This window comes from Bos indicus, chromosome 29, assembly GCF_029378745.1.
Source record: "Bos indicus isolate NIAB-ARS_2022 breed Sahiwal x Tharparkar chromosome 29, NIAB-ARS_B.indTharparkar_mat_pri_1.0, whole genome shotgun sequence".
Classification (NCBI taxonomy): domain Eukaryota; kingdom Metazoa; phylum Chordata; class Mammalia; order Artiodactyla; family Bovidae; genus Bos; species Bos indicus.
Window position 1 is genome coordinate 45,405,987 of NC_091788.1, and position 14,532 is coordinate 45,420,518.

At 56.1% G+C, this 14,532-nt stretch overlaps 1 protein-coding gene across 10 annotated transcripts in view; it reads right to left on the minus strand.

The window, feature by feature from the left end:
- PC (pyruvate carboxylase) overlaps positions 1–14,532 on the minus strand; it is a 102,710-nt gene that overhangs the window by 20,162 nt on the left and 68,016 nt on the right. For 7 of the 10 annotated variants that reach the window (XM_019954794.2, XM_019954795.2, XM_070782455.1 and 4 more), the window contains 4 exons: positions 1,150–1,285; positions 864–1,048; positions 321–486; positions 89–234 (listed from right to left, as the gene is read on the minus strand). In XM_019954794.2, coding sequence (XP_019810353.1) covers positions 89–234; positions 321–486; positions 864–1,048; positions 1,150–1,285 — 633 coding nt within the window. Of the gene's footprint in view, positions 1–88; positions 235–320; positions 487–863; positions 1,049–1,149; positions 1,286–12,742; positions 12,928–14,532 lie in introns of all 10 variants that reach the window. The other 3 variants (XM_070782453.1, XM_070782454.1, XM_019954793.2) reach the window with 1 other exon arrangement.

A 14,532-nucleotide genomic window follows, 5' to 3' on the forward strand; every position in this document is an offset into this window, starting at 1 on the left:
GACGGTGGGGCCTGAGCTCTGCCTTCCCCCCAGCACCCCTCCCCCTGGTCCCTCTGCAGGTGGCCGCCCAGCCTCAGCTTCCGCTCACCTCGTAGCTGTGCACGACCCTCATGCCGCGGCCCCCGCCCCCGTAGGCGGCCTTGAAGATGATGGGGAAGCCGTAGGTGTTGGAGAACTCGTGGGCCTCGTGCAGGGAAGTGATGGGGGCATCCGTGCCGGGCACCACGGGCACTCCTGTTGGCACACAGGCAGGTCAGGCCACAGCCTGCCAGCCCCACCCAGACAGCCCCTCGCGGGAGCTAGGCAGCCCCCACCCTCACCTGCGGCGATGGCGATGGCCCGGGCCTCCACCTTGTCGCCCATCTTGCGGACCACCTCGGGGCTTGGCCCAATGAACCGGACCCCAGCATCCTGGCAGGCCTGGGCAAAGTCGGCCCGCTCCGACAGGAACCCGTAGCCCGGGTGCACAGCGTCCACGTTGTTTTCCTGGTGGCGGGCGGGGGTGGTCAGAGGGATGAGCACCCCTCAAAGCCCTTCACACAGCCCCCTAGCCCTGTGGCCCTCCCACCTGCCTCACCTCACTCGCTCCATTCACTCGCTCATTTACTCATTCACTCATTCATTCCTCACTCATTCAGTCCCTCGTTTGCTCATTCATTTGCTTAGTCACCCATGCACGCAGTCAGTCATTCATTCACTCAGTCACTCATTCATGTAGTCACTCACACATTCATTCACTCATTCATTCACCTTTTCACAGGGACTTTCGGCCAGGGAGCACTGGAAATGGGAGGGAGAGCCGGGCAGGCACAGGACCCAGTCTCAGCTCTCAAGAGTTCCCCATCCCCACCTAGCCCCCTCACCTTGGCGACCTTAATGATGTCTGGAATGTGCAGATAGGCCTGCACCGGGGCGAGACCCCGGCCGATGAGGTAGGCTTCGTCAGCTTTCTGTCGGTGCATTTGGCCCGTGTCCTGCTCCGAGTAGACAGCCACCGTGCGGATGCCCAGCTCCGTGCAGGCCCGGAACACACGTATGGCGATCTCGCCTGGGGGTGGGCACAGGGTAACAGGACAAGAAGTGATCCTGGGGTCCCAAGAGACGCAGCAACAGGGGCAGGAAGCTAGGGCAGGCTCCCCCCGTGCTCACCTCTGTTGGCCACCATGACCTTCTTGATGGGCTTGTACTCCAGGCGCCGGACATTGGGAGAGGCAGCGGTTGCGGTGGAGGTCCGGCGGATAGCCAGGAGCCTCAGGCTCCCCCGGACAGTCTGAAACTTCAGCATCTAGGGAGGGAGGTCAGAGCCTGCTTAGAGCAGCCCCACGGCGGCCAGCACCACCGCTGCCTCAGTTCCTGGCCAGACCCAGCATTCCCTGAAGGCTGACCGGCTATAGCGAAGGGAAGAGAGTCATCCCCAACTGGCATCCCAAGCTCACCCTCATACTCTCATACTCTGAATCCTAAAGCACCACACTTCAAACTTTTACAACAATTTCAGAGGCCAGCAAGCAGCCCTGCGTGACTGCAGTGTGTAAGGCCAGTGTCAGTCCAGGCTGCCCCGGGCTTTAGAACCTCCGGCCCTACGCTGACCCCTTCGGCCCTCCCTCAAGGTCTGTCTGGCTGGGCAGGGAGGGTGACAGTGGAGCTCCCCAGGAGAGAAGCTGCAACAATGTGCCCTCCGGAAGCGCAGCCTCTGCTCAGATAAAATGCAGATTTCTTCAAACTGCAGGAACTGTCCTTTCTACAAGGGCTACTCAGTAAATTAGTCATGAAAGCCAGCTGAGGGCCAGTGAAACCGGCCAGTCACAAAAAGACAAATACTGCGTGATTCCACTTAGATGAGGTTCCCAGAGTCACCACATTCACAGAGGCAGACAGCGGGAGGGTGGGGGCCAGGGGCGGGCGGTGGGGGAGTTAGTGTTTAAAGGGGACAGGGTTTCAGTGCCGCAGGACAGCTAAGCCCAAGCGCCACACCCGCTGAGCCCGCGCTCTGCCGCTCCTGAAGTCCATGCACTCTAGAGCCCGCGCCGGCAACAAGAGAAGCCACCTCAATGAGAAGCCCACGCACCGCACGCAGAGCCCCCCTCTCACCTCAACTGGAAAGGGCCCACGTGCAGCGAAGAAGACCTAGCGCAGCCACAGATTAATTCATTCATTCATTAAAAAATAATAAAGGGGACAGAGTTTCCATTCTGTGAGATTTAGAAGTTCTGGAAATGGCCAGAGGTGACGGTTGCACAAAGATGTGAGTGGATGTAACGCCACTGGCCTAACTATACACTTAAAATCAGTTACGAGAGCAAATTACATCACACACATTTTTTCAGAATGAAAAGAATTTTTAAAAAGCCAACAGGGCAATCTCCCTCCCAGAATGCAAAACATCTTCAGAGATCGACCATACCCCTCATTTCACAAATGAAGAAAACCAAGGCCCGGAAAAGCTTTAAAAGATGTGGTCAGAGTCACACAGCTTTTACAGCAGAGCCCAAACTGGCATTCGGTCCTTTTTGCCTGCTCCAGGGTCTCCACCCAGCTAAGCCTGTCATCTATTTCTTCACAAAGTTTAAATGCCTGACTCATCCATTTTAAGTAAGAAACGCAATAAGCAACCCTGGTAGCTCAGGTAGTAAAGACTCCACCTGTAATGCAATGCAGGAGACATAAGAGATGCAGGTTTGATGCCTGGGTTGGGAAGACCTCTGGAGAAGGAAATGGCAACCCACTCCAGTATTCTTGCCAGGAGAACTCCCATGGACATAGGAGCCTGGCAGGCTACAGTCCATGGGGTCACAAAAGAGTCGGACACAACCGAGCGACTAAATCACCACCAAAGAACATAAAAATCTATTCAATAAATCAGATACTGCTAAAACCTCACAGTGTCATATCGTGGCCAACAAGACGGAGAAGGGGAAATAAAGACCAAGTAGAAAGAAAAGAGGAGAAAAGAAATGAGATAAATAGAAGAAAGAGAAAAAGAGGGAAGCCCTTCAACCAGGGGGAGAGAAGGCAGCCCTTCAAGCATCAACCGCGCCAGGCACAGCACCAGGCCAGGGCAGGAACGTCTCAGCTCTCACAGGAGGCTGACCCCGGGAAGGAGAAAAGAAAAGGGCAAAACCAGACAGAAATAGGTCCTTTCAGATCACGATTAGTGCCTCATGGGCAAGAAAACAGGTAATTTTTTGGCGAATTACTGGGCAGGAACCTGAACGGGGGAAGCAGCAGCCACGTCCAGATCTGAGCTGCAGGGCACGCACCCCAGGAGAGTAACAGCCACGGCCAAGGACTCGAGGGCCGCCTCTTCAACCTGTCTGTGGGTCCGAGGGAAATAAGCCAAGGTCCAGCTGACACCAGTGGAGGAGATCACAGCGGGAGCCCCCAGGATCTGCTCACAGTCAGTGCCAAAGTACCAGCTGGGCCTCGGACATGTGACTTCCACACCTTCCTGAAAACCACTGAGCTTCCAACGCTCTCCTGTCAGCTCCCCCTCACAGGTCTACCAGCAGCACCGGCTGCACCAGCTTCCGGCTTCAGCTGCCCACCCAGCTGGAGGGAAGTGCTTTCCCGGCAGAGCAGCCTGGAGCGGGCAGGCCCTGGTGGTCAATGGCGCACACCCCAGGGAGCCAGTGTGGGGATGGATCTTGCCCCCATCCTGGGCACCAGATGCCTGCTCTGCTCAGGGCTGCAGGCAGGAATCTGTGGGACAAGGCAGAGCAGAAAGAGCCCAAATGGCCATGAGGGTCAAGTGAAGAAAGGCAAAGTGTTCTCCGGGACAAGCGTGAACAGCAGATACAAGTGGCTAGCGAACTGCTGACAGTCCCACCTCACCAGAAATCACCACGTGCAAAGGGGAACAGGGGGTGTTGCTTGTGCCTATGAAACTAGCAACAGAGCTGTGAACAATCAGATTTAGTGCTGCTAAGGCCTCTGGGCCTTATTTTCTTGGGCTTCAAGAAATCACTGTGGACAGTGACTGCAGCCATGAAATTAAAAGATGCCTGCTTCTCGGAAGGAAAGCTGTGACAAACCTACAAAGTGTATTAAAAACAGAGACACTACTTTGCCAACAAAGGTCCGTCTACTCAAAACTATGCTTTTTCCAAGAGTCATGTACGGACGTGAGAGTTGGGCCATAAAGAAGGCTGAGTGATGAAGAATCGATGCTTTCAAACTATGGTGGGGAGAAGACTCTTGGAGTCCCTTGAACTGCAAGGAGATCAAACCACTCAATCCTAAAGGAAATCAACCCTGAACATTCATTGGAAGGACTGACGTCGAAGTTGAAGCTCCAATACTTTGGCCACCTGATTCGAAGAGCTGACTCACTGGAAAAGACCCTGATGCTGGGAAAGACTGAAGGCAGGAAGAGAAGGGGACGACAGGATGAGATGGTTAGATAGCATCACTGACTCAATGGACACAAATCTGAGCAAACTCTGGGAGATAGTGGAGGAGAGAGGAGTCTGGTGTGCTGCCGTCCACGGGGTAGCAAAGAGTCGGACACAACTTAGCAGCTGAACAACAACAACAGCCCACTGGGAAGCAGGCCCACAGGCGAGGTCTAGAGATCAGGGCAGCTCTCTGAAAGCAATTCACGAAACCTACCAAGAGCCTTTAAAATATGTATGCCCCTTGGTCAGGCCATTACCAATCTAGGAATCCAACCCCAAAATATTCTAAAATGGGAACCAAGATGGATGCAGAAAGATGTTCAGATCAGCATTATTTACAATAGCAAATGACTAGAAGCCACTTAAAGAGCCAATATTAGGGCATCAATACAAACGGACATTATATAACCATGGAAAATGGTGGCAGAGTTTTGATGACATGGGAAATGCTTATGATATAATATGATGCTTTTAAAAAAAGACAAATAATACGATCTCATGAAGTTTTATTTAGAGCAAGAAAAATAACTAGCAGGAACTCAGCATTCACTCACTCCTATGTTCTAGAATTGCCAAGGTATTTCTTTTCTTCCTTATTCCTTCTCTTTCTCTACATGTTCTATGCTACGGTTTTTCCAGTAGTCATATAAGGATGCAAGCTGCTGCTGCTAAGTCGCTTCAGTCATGTCCGACTCTGTGCGACCCCATAGACGGCAGCCCACCAGGCTCCCCCGTCCCTGCGACTCTCCGGGCAAGAACACTGGAGTGGGTTGCCATGTCCTTCTCCAATGCATGAAAGTGAAAGGTGAAAGTGAAGTCGCTAAGTCATGTCTGACTCTTCTCGGCCTCATGGACTGCAGCCTTCCAGGCTCCTCCATCCATGGGATTTTCCAGGCAAGAGTACTGGAGTAGGGTGCCATTGTCTTCTCCGAAGGATGCAAGAGTTGGACCATAAAGAAGGCTGAGTGCTAAAGAATCAATGCTTTTGAACTGTGGTGTTGGAGAAGACTCTTGAGAGTCCTTTGGACTGTAAGGAGATCAAACCAGTCAATCCTAAAGGAAATCAGTCCTGAACACTCATTGAAAGGACTGATGCTGAAGCTAAAGCTCAAATACTTTGGTCACCTGATGCGAAGAGCCGACTCACTGGAAAAGACCCTGATGCTGGGAAAGACTGAAAGCAGGAGGAGAAGGGGACAGCAGAGGATGAGATGGTTGGATGGCATCACTGATTCAACGGACGTGAGTTTGAGCAAACTCCAGGAGATAGTGGACAGGGAAGCCCGGCGTGCTGTAGTCCATGGGGTCGCAAAGAGTTGGACACGACTTAAGAACTGAACCGAACTGATACGTTCTGTATTTTCTCCAGTGGGGATTATTATTTATAATCAGAAAAGAAAGAAATATATAGAGGAAACAGAAGACCTTTACAGAAAAAAGCCAAGAGGAGTTCCTGAAGCATCCCTCTCAGTGAGGTGACTGGCTTTGGCTTCCATCCTGTGAAACAACCCCTTCTGGGGGGGCCGGCCTCCCAGAAGGCTCATCCCACCGCCCACTGCATCTTCCTCACCGGTTGGCCAGGGAAGCCTGCTACAGGTCTTCCTCCCTGTCTGCAGGTGAGCAGCCTCACAGCGGGTTCCACTGGCACGGAGACTCTCCACCCCCAGGGACATGTCATCCTGGGCAGGGAGGCCTGCTCTTTTCTTCCACGTGGGTGGGTTTATCCCTTCGGACCATCAGGCACTTACGCATGTCTTCTGAGTAAATAGGTCATATTCTCTCTCCACCCCTACCACACACACTTCCTGATCCCTTTTCCAATGAAAAGAGAGATCCCTAGAGGCTCTGGTCAGAGGGTGGGGGTGGGGAGGGAGGACCAAGAGCCTCCCCAGCTCAGGCAGGAAACACGAACCATCCAGCCCAAGACTCTCAGACTCTTTGCATTTGACCCTCACACGTGCTCTAGACAGCAAGGATTTCCTTGGCGTCCTGCTTTACAAATCAAGAACCTGGGTTCTGGGCACTGGAGGTGGGGGGCCTCTGAACGCCCTGGCGCCCCGTGTCCCGTGCAGAGGGAAGCAAGCACAGGCCTGGATTTGACCTGGGGTTCGGGGGCAGGCAGGCAGATGTTTGCAGAAGGGGAAAGGTCACGATCGTTCGCCGAAGTCAGAGTGGTGGTTGAGAGTGGGCAGGGGGCAGCCACGTCCACCGGCGGCAACCCAGCGTGAACCCGGGGTCAGCGAGCTGGGCCTGCCCCCGCGCCATCTGACCTTGGGAGACCCAGGCACCCCAATTCGTCCTCTGTGAAAGAGGGCGACACCACCCCCAGACTGGGCAGGTCGACCTGGGGGTCACTGACAGGGGCTGCCATCACCATCTCCCCCCTGGTCCTTCCTCCCAGACGAGTGTGGGGTGCGTGAAGGAAGGCCCTCTGTTGCCCACCCTGCAGGGTGCTCATTCCCATCCAGACCAGCAAGGCAGCACCGGCCCAGGGGGTCTCGCTGGACAAGGGCATACATGCAGACACATGGAAGACCGTCAGCTGACAAGGGGGCCCGGAGCACTCACCCCTCACCAGCCAGGACCTGGTGCTGCTTCTGCTCTGCCTGAGGTGGTCACTGGCCCAGAATACAAAGTTCTCCCGCCCAGGCTGCCAGAGGCTGGGGCAGCTGCCAAGGCTGAAACTGGGGGAAGGGGCGCCCAGAGCAGGGGTGTCAGATGCCTGGGAGCGCAGGGGAGGTAGGGAGGCTGGGTCACGCGGGCAGCAGGAGCTTCGCAGCCCAAGGCCCAGCTCCTCTATCCCCAGGGACCCGGACAGACCAAGGAGGAGGCATCCCGAGGCTAGCGGTGGGGGTCAGCCTGCAGGCGGAGCGGGTCTGGGCGGCTGGCCGGACGGGGCTCTCGTGGACGACAGAGGGCATGGGTCACAGCCCCTCGCAGCCTGGACGCAGCCCTGCAGCTCGGTTCCCGGCTCAGCCACACGCGACCCCACCCCCGACTGGCAAAGCCAGGCCTGGGTCTTGAGGACACAACAGTGACTAAAACCACCTCTGCGTTCCCAGAACATCTCAGAACTTGGTCAACCCAGCACCCAGCCTTCTCCTGCGTCAAATCCCCCTCGCCTCCCAGACCTGAGGCCCAGGAGGTCCGGCTGCCCGGCGCCTCCGAAGGCCTTTCCTAAACCAGCTCCAGCTGGGAGAAAACCTCAGGACAGACTGGGCCACCCCAGAGGTCTCCCTTCTGGGAAGTGGGGCCCTCGTGGGTTGAGCGTGTGATGGTTCACTCGGGGGTGTGCTGAGTCTGGGGGTGTGGGTTGGGCTGACGGGAGGAGCCGGGTGGACAGAGCTCAGGGTGGCAAGGCAGAAAGCCAGGCACCTGCTGAGATGCAACACCTGGTGAGACCCGCATGGAAACAGAGGGCCTGCAGGGGAGGGAACAGTGGGGAAGGCCTCAGGGCACCGACTCCCTTCCCCTAGTTCTAGAGGCAGGAGCTGCCTCTGGTGTTCAGAGGGGCTCCCAGACTGAGATCAGGCTCTGGCACCCTGGAGGGACCTGGTACCAGGCTCTCCTCACAGCGCCACTTTCTCAGTGCGCCGGCCTCCCCTCGAGCACCGCTCCGAGAGCATCCTCATCACCTCACCACAGGGTAGGGACCCGGTGGCGGCCCCCGTCACAGGAGGGCGGTGTGGGCAGGGCCAGGCGCTCACTGCAGAGCCACACGGCACCTTGCTTTGGGGTTTTGGTTACAGGATGGGAACCCAAAAGTCCTCAAGGTCGTTGACAGTTTAGTGGAGAATTGTCCTTAAAAAACTCCAAGTGGGGAGGGAGGTGGGAGGGGGGTTCAGGATTGGGAACACATGTACACCAGTGGCGGATTCATATTGATGTATGGCAAAACCAATACAATATTGTAAAGTAATTAGTCTCCAATTAAAATTAAAAAAAAAAAAACAAAACTCCAAGGCCCCCGTTAACCAAACTTGACGCCTCGGGAAGCCCTGGTGTTCCATCGCGTCAGTGGACCCTCCCCAGGCTGCTGCAGATGGGACTCCCTCACGGGCTGGGTCTCTCGGCGGGGAGAGGACCCTCAGGGGTGGCCAGGGACCAGCCAGCCTCAGGTCACCTGCCGCAGGGACACCACGTGGCCTCGGTTAGTGCTGGGGATACACCTGAGTGAAAAATCTCCCTTTCTGATCTCAGAGGTAGGAGAGTGACAAGCAAGAGAAGGCCACAGCCACGGCCCCAAGATCCCTTACCTGGCTGCCGTTCCAGAGAGCCGACAGGCCCAGAGCGGCCCGTCTGCTATTTTTGCAAATGCCAGCTGACAGATCCCTTTCCTTGGCCCCGGGCGTGTAAGTTAGAGACAGGGAGTGAGGCGGCTTTGACTCTCACTTGGGACCAGCAAGAGCAGCGGGGAGCTGGGAGCACCCGTCTCTCCCCTGCTCCGCTCAGCGTGACTCCCCAGACAGTCGGCTTCGCTTCCAGCTCAGTCCCTCCCCGGCACTGGGTGGATCAGCTCAGTGTTCTCAACGGCGACAATCCATCCGACGGTCCGGTCAGGAGCGTGCCGACAACCTGCGGCTCGAGGCGGGGGAGGTCTCGACCTCGCGGGCCGGCCTGCTGACCTGCCCTGCGCTGACCTGCCCCCGCGGCTTCTACGGCCTCCAACGCTGGCCAAGCTCCACCTCTATCTGTGCCAGGCGGCGCGGGGATCAGCACAGCTGGAAGGGTCTCTACTCTTTCCCAGGCCCTGGGATCTGCATGTACTCACTCAGGTCGTCCTCACAGCTTTAACAGAAGGAACCAGACATCGTGAGGTCAAGTCACGCTCCAGGTCACCCAGCAAGGCCAGTTCTGACCCCGATCTGTGTACGCCTCCCTCCAGAGCAAGAGTGCTGACTCTTTAGGGCAGGGGTCCCCAACCTCCGGGCTCGGATGCCTGATGATTTGAGGTAAAGTGGACTTAATAGAAATAAGGTGCACGATACATGAATCATCCTGAAACCAGCCCCCGACACCCCCGTCCATGGAAAAACTGTCTTCCGTGAAACCGGTCCCTGGTGCCGAACACACTGGGGACCGCTGTGTCAGGGCAGAGGGAGTCCTCACCTCACTAAGGGAGGAAGTCGTGGCTTTCATCAGAAGCACAGCCTGCAGGCACTTGAAAACCAAAAGCCAAAAGCCCACTCCTGATGAAAACGTGTCACTGCCTCAACTTGGGCAGGAATCCCAGTGGTCTCAGCACTTCCCACCAGACAGCAGGCTAACGGCGCTGGCAACTGTGTGTCCCTGCTGAGCTAGGGCAGTTTCAATTTGTCCAATAAATCATCAAGATGTCTCTAGAAGTCCCACTATGTCGTGACCTAAACTACATCTCCCAGGCTGCCTCTTGCAACCAGGAGCAGTGCAAAATTCTGCTGTTGAGCCATCACCACCCAAATGGTGGTCCAGACAATACGGCCGCGGGGCTAGGGCAGCCATGCTGGGGTCAGGGTCAGCGGCCACCTGAATGACCGCTGTGGCCAAGTGGCGGGCCCAGGAGTGCTCCTCAGAGCGGTTGTATTACTTCCGCCCTAAATACCCCTGTTCTTCACACAGCATCTCCTGCAGACGCCGTGGGCAACTGTGGGCGGCAGACAGAGGAAAGGAGAGCCACAGGCCTGCTCCCGGGGTGACTAGCTGGTGTGTCAGCTTTGGAAGCCCACAGCCTGCCCTGCCCACCCCCAGGCCACAAGTCCTTCGGCATATCCACCTCAGACAGGGGCTGGAGGCGCCAGACGGGAGGTGGGGAGGGGGCAGAGGGGAGAGTGGGTCAGAAACAGACCCCGGAATCTCAAAATTAATTAAGGAGGCGCCTTCCCACACAGTGACTTCCTACCCCCTGCCCCCTACACCGGCACCCCCACCGGGCTCTGTCCCCGGCCCCCAGAGGCCCCCAGTGGCTGGCTGCCAGCAAAAAAGCAGGTCAGAACCGGAAAAAGAGTTCTTGGCAGAGGGCTCCACGCTGTGGCAGAAGCGAGCCGCTGACGGATGGGGCCCGCTCTTGGGAGCCTTCCTTCCAAGCAGCTCCGTGCTGTCCTAACTGTGTCCGATGGAGGCCCCGGGCTGGCGGCCAGCGGGACAGATACAAGGGGAAGACCGCCTGAGCTGCCAGGCTGCAGCAGCTGACATCAAAGCACCAGCGAGAGGACAGACCGAGGCTGCGATTTCGGAGTAGGGGCAGTTGAAGGGAGGATCCGAGAAACAGGGAAGGTGACAGAAGAAGAAAGGGGCGTGGGGATGCCAAAGGCGGGAGCAGACGCGGAGCGGAAACGCACAGGGCCCGGGGCAGCACGGCCCGGCCCCCACCCCGAGAGGCAGTTCCAAGCTGCCCCGCCACCGTGTCTCCGTATCGCCCTGGTCAATCTTTGAGTCAGGGGGCAGGCAGAGAGGAGAGGGCCGTACAGTGACAACTGCAACCACGGGCCCCGTCTGGGCCAAAGGGGCCTGTGGACGGGGAAGCGGGGAGGTTCAGGGAGAGGTTGTGAGGATCCCGGCAGGCAGGCGAGGGTGAGGAGAGGGCTTGTGGGCACAGCAGAGGCTGCCCCGTCCCAGCCTCATATGTGGGTAGGGAGACCAGGTGGTGCTAGTGGTAAAGAACCTGCCTGCCAATGCAGGAGACCTAAGAGACGCGGGTTCAACCCCTGGGTCAGGAAAATCCCTCAGGGGAGGGCATGGCCACCCGCCCCAGTATTCTTGCCTGGAGAATCCCAGGGACAGAGGAGCCTGGTGGGCAATAGTCCATGCGGTCACAAAGTCAGACACAGCTGAAGAGTCACCACACACACATGCAGACTTGCAGGGAAAACACTGCCCCCTGGTGCGAAAGGAGCGCTACTGCCGACCTGCACGGGCACCCGAACGCCGGCTGGCTCACGGAGGGAAGGCAGTCGCCTGAAATTCTCCACATGCTTCCAGACCACACAGGAAGGCCTTCCTGCACACCCCCACCTCCCCAGACAGCTCAGATACCCTTCTTCAGGCGGCCATTCGTCTTGAGCAAAGCTCGGTCACTCTCCCTGCCACAATCCACCGTCCTCTGGCTTGTGTGCGTTCTCGGCGAGGTTGTGTCTGGGAACTTGATGCTCCAACAATTCACTGACCGTCTCACCAGATGCTGTGAGGACTTCCTGGACGGGATTCTCTATTTTGCCCCTCACTGTCTCCCTAGCACCCTGTTCAGTGCCCGACACCAAAATGAGCTGTCTGGGAAATGAATGAGTGAATGAATGAACGAGTACTCCAGGCCACACGAACTTGCAGAGTAATGTGAGCACCTAGACGAAGATAAATAAGGCATGGCCCCTCCTGGGAGCAGTACATGCAAGCCACTGGGACTGTCCCTGACACAGATAAGAGCCCAAAGTGTTGACAAGGAAGGTCAAAGGGACAAGGTCAGCAAACAAAATAGCTCCCAGACGGACAGTGGAAACCAGGACAGTGTTTCAGGGCCGAGTGGGGTGACAGGCACTAAAGCCTAGATTCTAAACATGGCTGGACAATGCTCTGCAGGGAGACACCTAAGCACAGCAGGCGTACAGGTGGTCCGGAAAACTCCCCAACACCTCCATGGCACACTCACCCCAGCTGGAGAGTCACAGAGGACCCCCTCTGTCCCCCCTCGCTCACCCAGGTCACCCCAGTTTCAAGGTGGAGGAAAGTAGACACCAGCGTTTGGGCTGAATTTTTGTTCCCCCCGAAATATGTGAGAGTGCCAAGCCCAGAGCTTCAGAAGGTGACTCGCTGGAAATGTAATCCGCAACAATGAGGTCGTTAGGGTGGGCCTCATTCAGTCTGCTTGGTGCCCTTATAAAAGAGGAAATGTGAACACAGAGAGACACAGGTGAAGACGTGGAGACTCAGCGAGAAGACAGCCTCGTGCCTGGAGAGAATGCCAAGGGCTGCGGGAAACACCGGAAGCTGGAAGAGATAAGGAAAGATCCTCCCCTAGAACTGTCAGAGGGAGCGTGGCGCTGCAGACACCTTGACTTTGGACTTCCGGTCTCCAGACTGAGACCACACATCTCTGCTGGTGGAAGCCATCCCAGGTTTGGTACTTTGCTAAGGCAGCCCAGGGAAACAAACAGACCCGTGTTGCCCACAAAAGACTGGAACCTGCAGAGACCCTAAAACTAGGGACTGGGGAGCACGCTGTGTTAAAAATGCCCCCTTGGGCTTCCCCGGAGGTCCAGCGGTGAGGACTCTGGGCTTCCACCGCAGCGGGAACGGGTTCCACCCCTGTCAGGGAATTAAGGTCCCACAAGCTGACAGGTACACAGCCAAAAAATAAAAAACAACCCTTCTCTCACCTGCTCAGTTTCAAGCAGGTCACAGCAGGGGCCTTCAGAGCGTGGAGCTATTTAGGACTGTGATCAGCACCCCCTCTGGGACAGGGAAGGCCGAGTGGGTGGCAGCAAAAACGAGTCTGTGCTGAACGGTGCCGATGCCAACATACAGCTGCATTGAGAGTGGGCAGACTCGGCAGGAAGACCTCCTGAAGAAAGACACCAAGGGGATAAACCAAAGGATAAGGAAGGAGGCAGGTCAGGCATGGGGACATCAGGAGCAAAGGCAAAGGAGCAAACAGCCTGGCAAGCGTCCACTGAGGCCAGAGGCAGGGAGTGAGCTGCCCAGGAGATGAAGGGCAGACACTCGGACTCCAGGTCACCAGCCTGCATGTATAGCAAGGGGCGCAGACTCACCCTCAACGTCAGGGAATACGACCCAGGAGGCCAGGCAGGGGAGGAGGGATTTGCAGTTTAGAGGGGCCGCTCTGAGGAGCCTGAATTTGAGGAGGAAAGACTAGAGGTGGAGGAGGAACAAGGAAGATGTTCTAACACGCATGTTAGTGGCTAAGTCATGTCCGATTCTTTGCGAGCCCATGGACTGTAGCCCACCAGGCTCGTCTGCCCGTGGAATTTTCCAGGCAAGAATACTGGAGTGGATTGCCATTTCCTTCTCCAGGGGATCTTCTCAACCCAGGGATTGAACCTGGGTCTCCTGCATCACAGGCAGGTTCTGTGCCGTCTGAGCCCCCAGGGAAGCCATTCTAACACAGGCAAGAGAAAATGAGGGCAAGAAACACACTGAGGGTATCGCCTCTGGACCTGTCAAACAACAGTGAAGAGGCCGCCGGCGAGGGTGGCTCTCGATTCCTGTTTAAGGGGAGGGGTGAACAGGGGCGATGCCAAGTTAAGGAACATAGACGCGGAAGTAGGCAGAGGCACGCAACTTCCACTTTGACCCTGATGAGCTGGAATTAACCGCGAGCTCTTCAGCTGGGGAAGCCAAAGAGGCTGCTAGGCGTGAGTCTGCCACGTCCTGAGCAGGAGAAGGTCTGGGCCCTCCTGCTGGTAGAAGAGAGCAGGATGGATGGATGGATTGGGTGGCCAGAAACACCCGCTAACCGGGACCAGCCAGGGCCACGGAAGTGTCGCGAGAGCTGGGGTTCTGAGGAACGTTCAGTGTCTAAGGCAACAAGAGTCAGTGGGAGGCGAGGTGGTGTCCATTGCAAACCCTCAATGTCTGGACTGTGGTTTTGAACTGTGGTGTTGGAGAAGACTCTTGAGAGTCCCTTGGACTGCAAGGAGATCCAACCAGTCCGTCCAAAAGAAAATCAGTCCTGAATATTCATTGGAAGGACTGATATTAAAGCTGAAACTCCAATACTTTGGCCACCTGATTCGAAGAACTGACTCATTGGAAAAGTCCCTGATGCTGGGAAAGATTGAAGGTGGGAGGAGAAGGGGACGACAGAGGATGAGATGGGTGGATGCCATCACCAACTCAATGGACATGAGTTTGAGTTAACTCCAGGAGTTGGTGATGGACAGGGAAGCCTTGCATGTTGCAGTCCATGGGGTCGCAAAGAGTGGGACACGACTGAGCAACTGAACTGAACTGAATGTCTGGACAAACATGTTAGGAAGGTGGAAATAAGAAGAGAGGTGCAGGATGAGCTAGAGGGTACTAGGATCAAGAGACACTTTCTTTCCTTCTTTTTTTTTCTTTCTTTTATGAAACATTTGAAAAATACAGACAATATAGCCAGTAATATAAGACCGATAACCCCAGAATAAACTGTTATCCCTTCACTGAC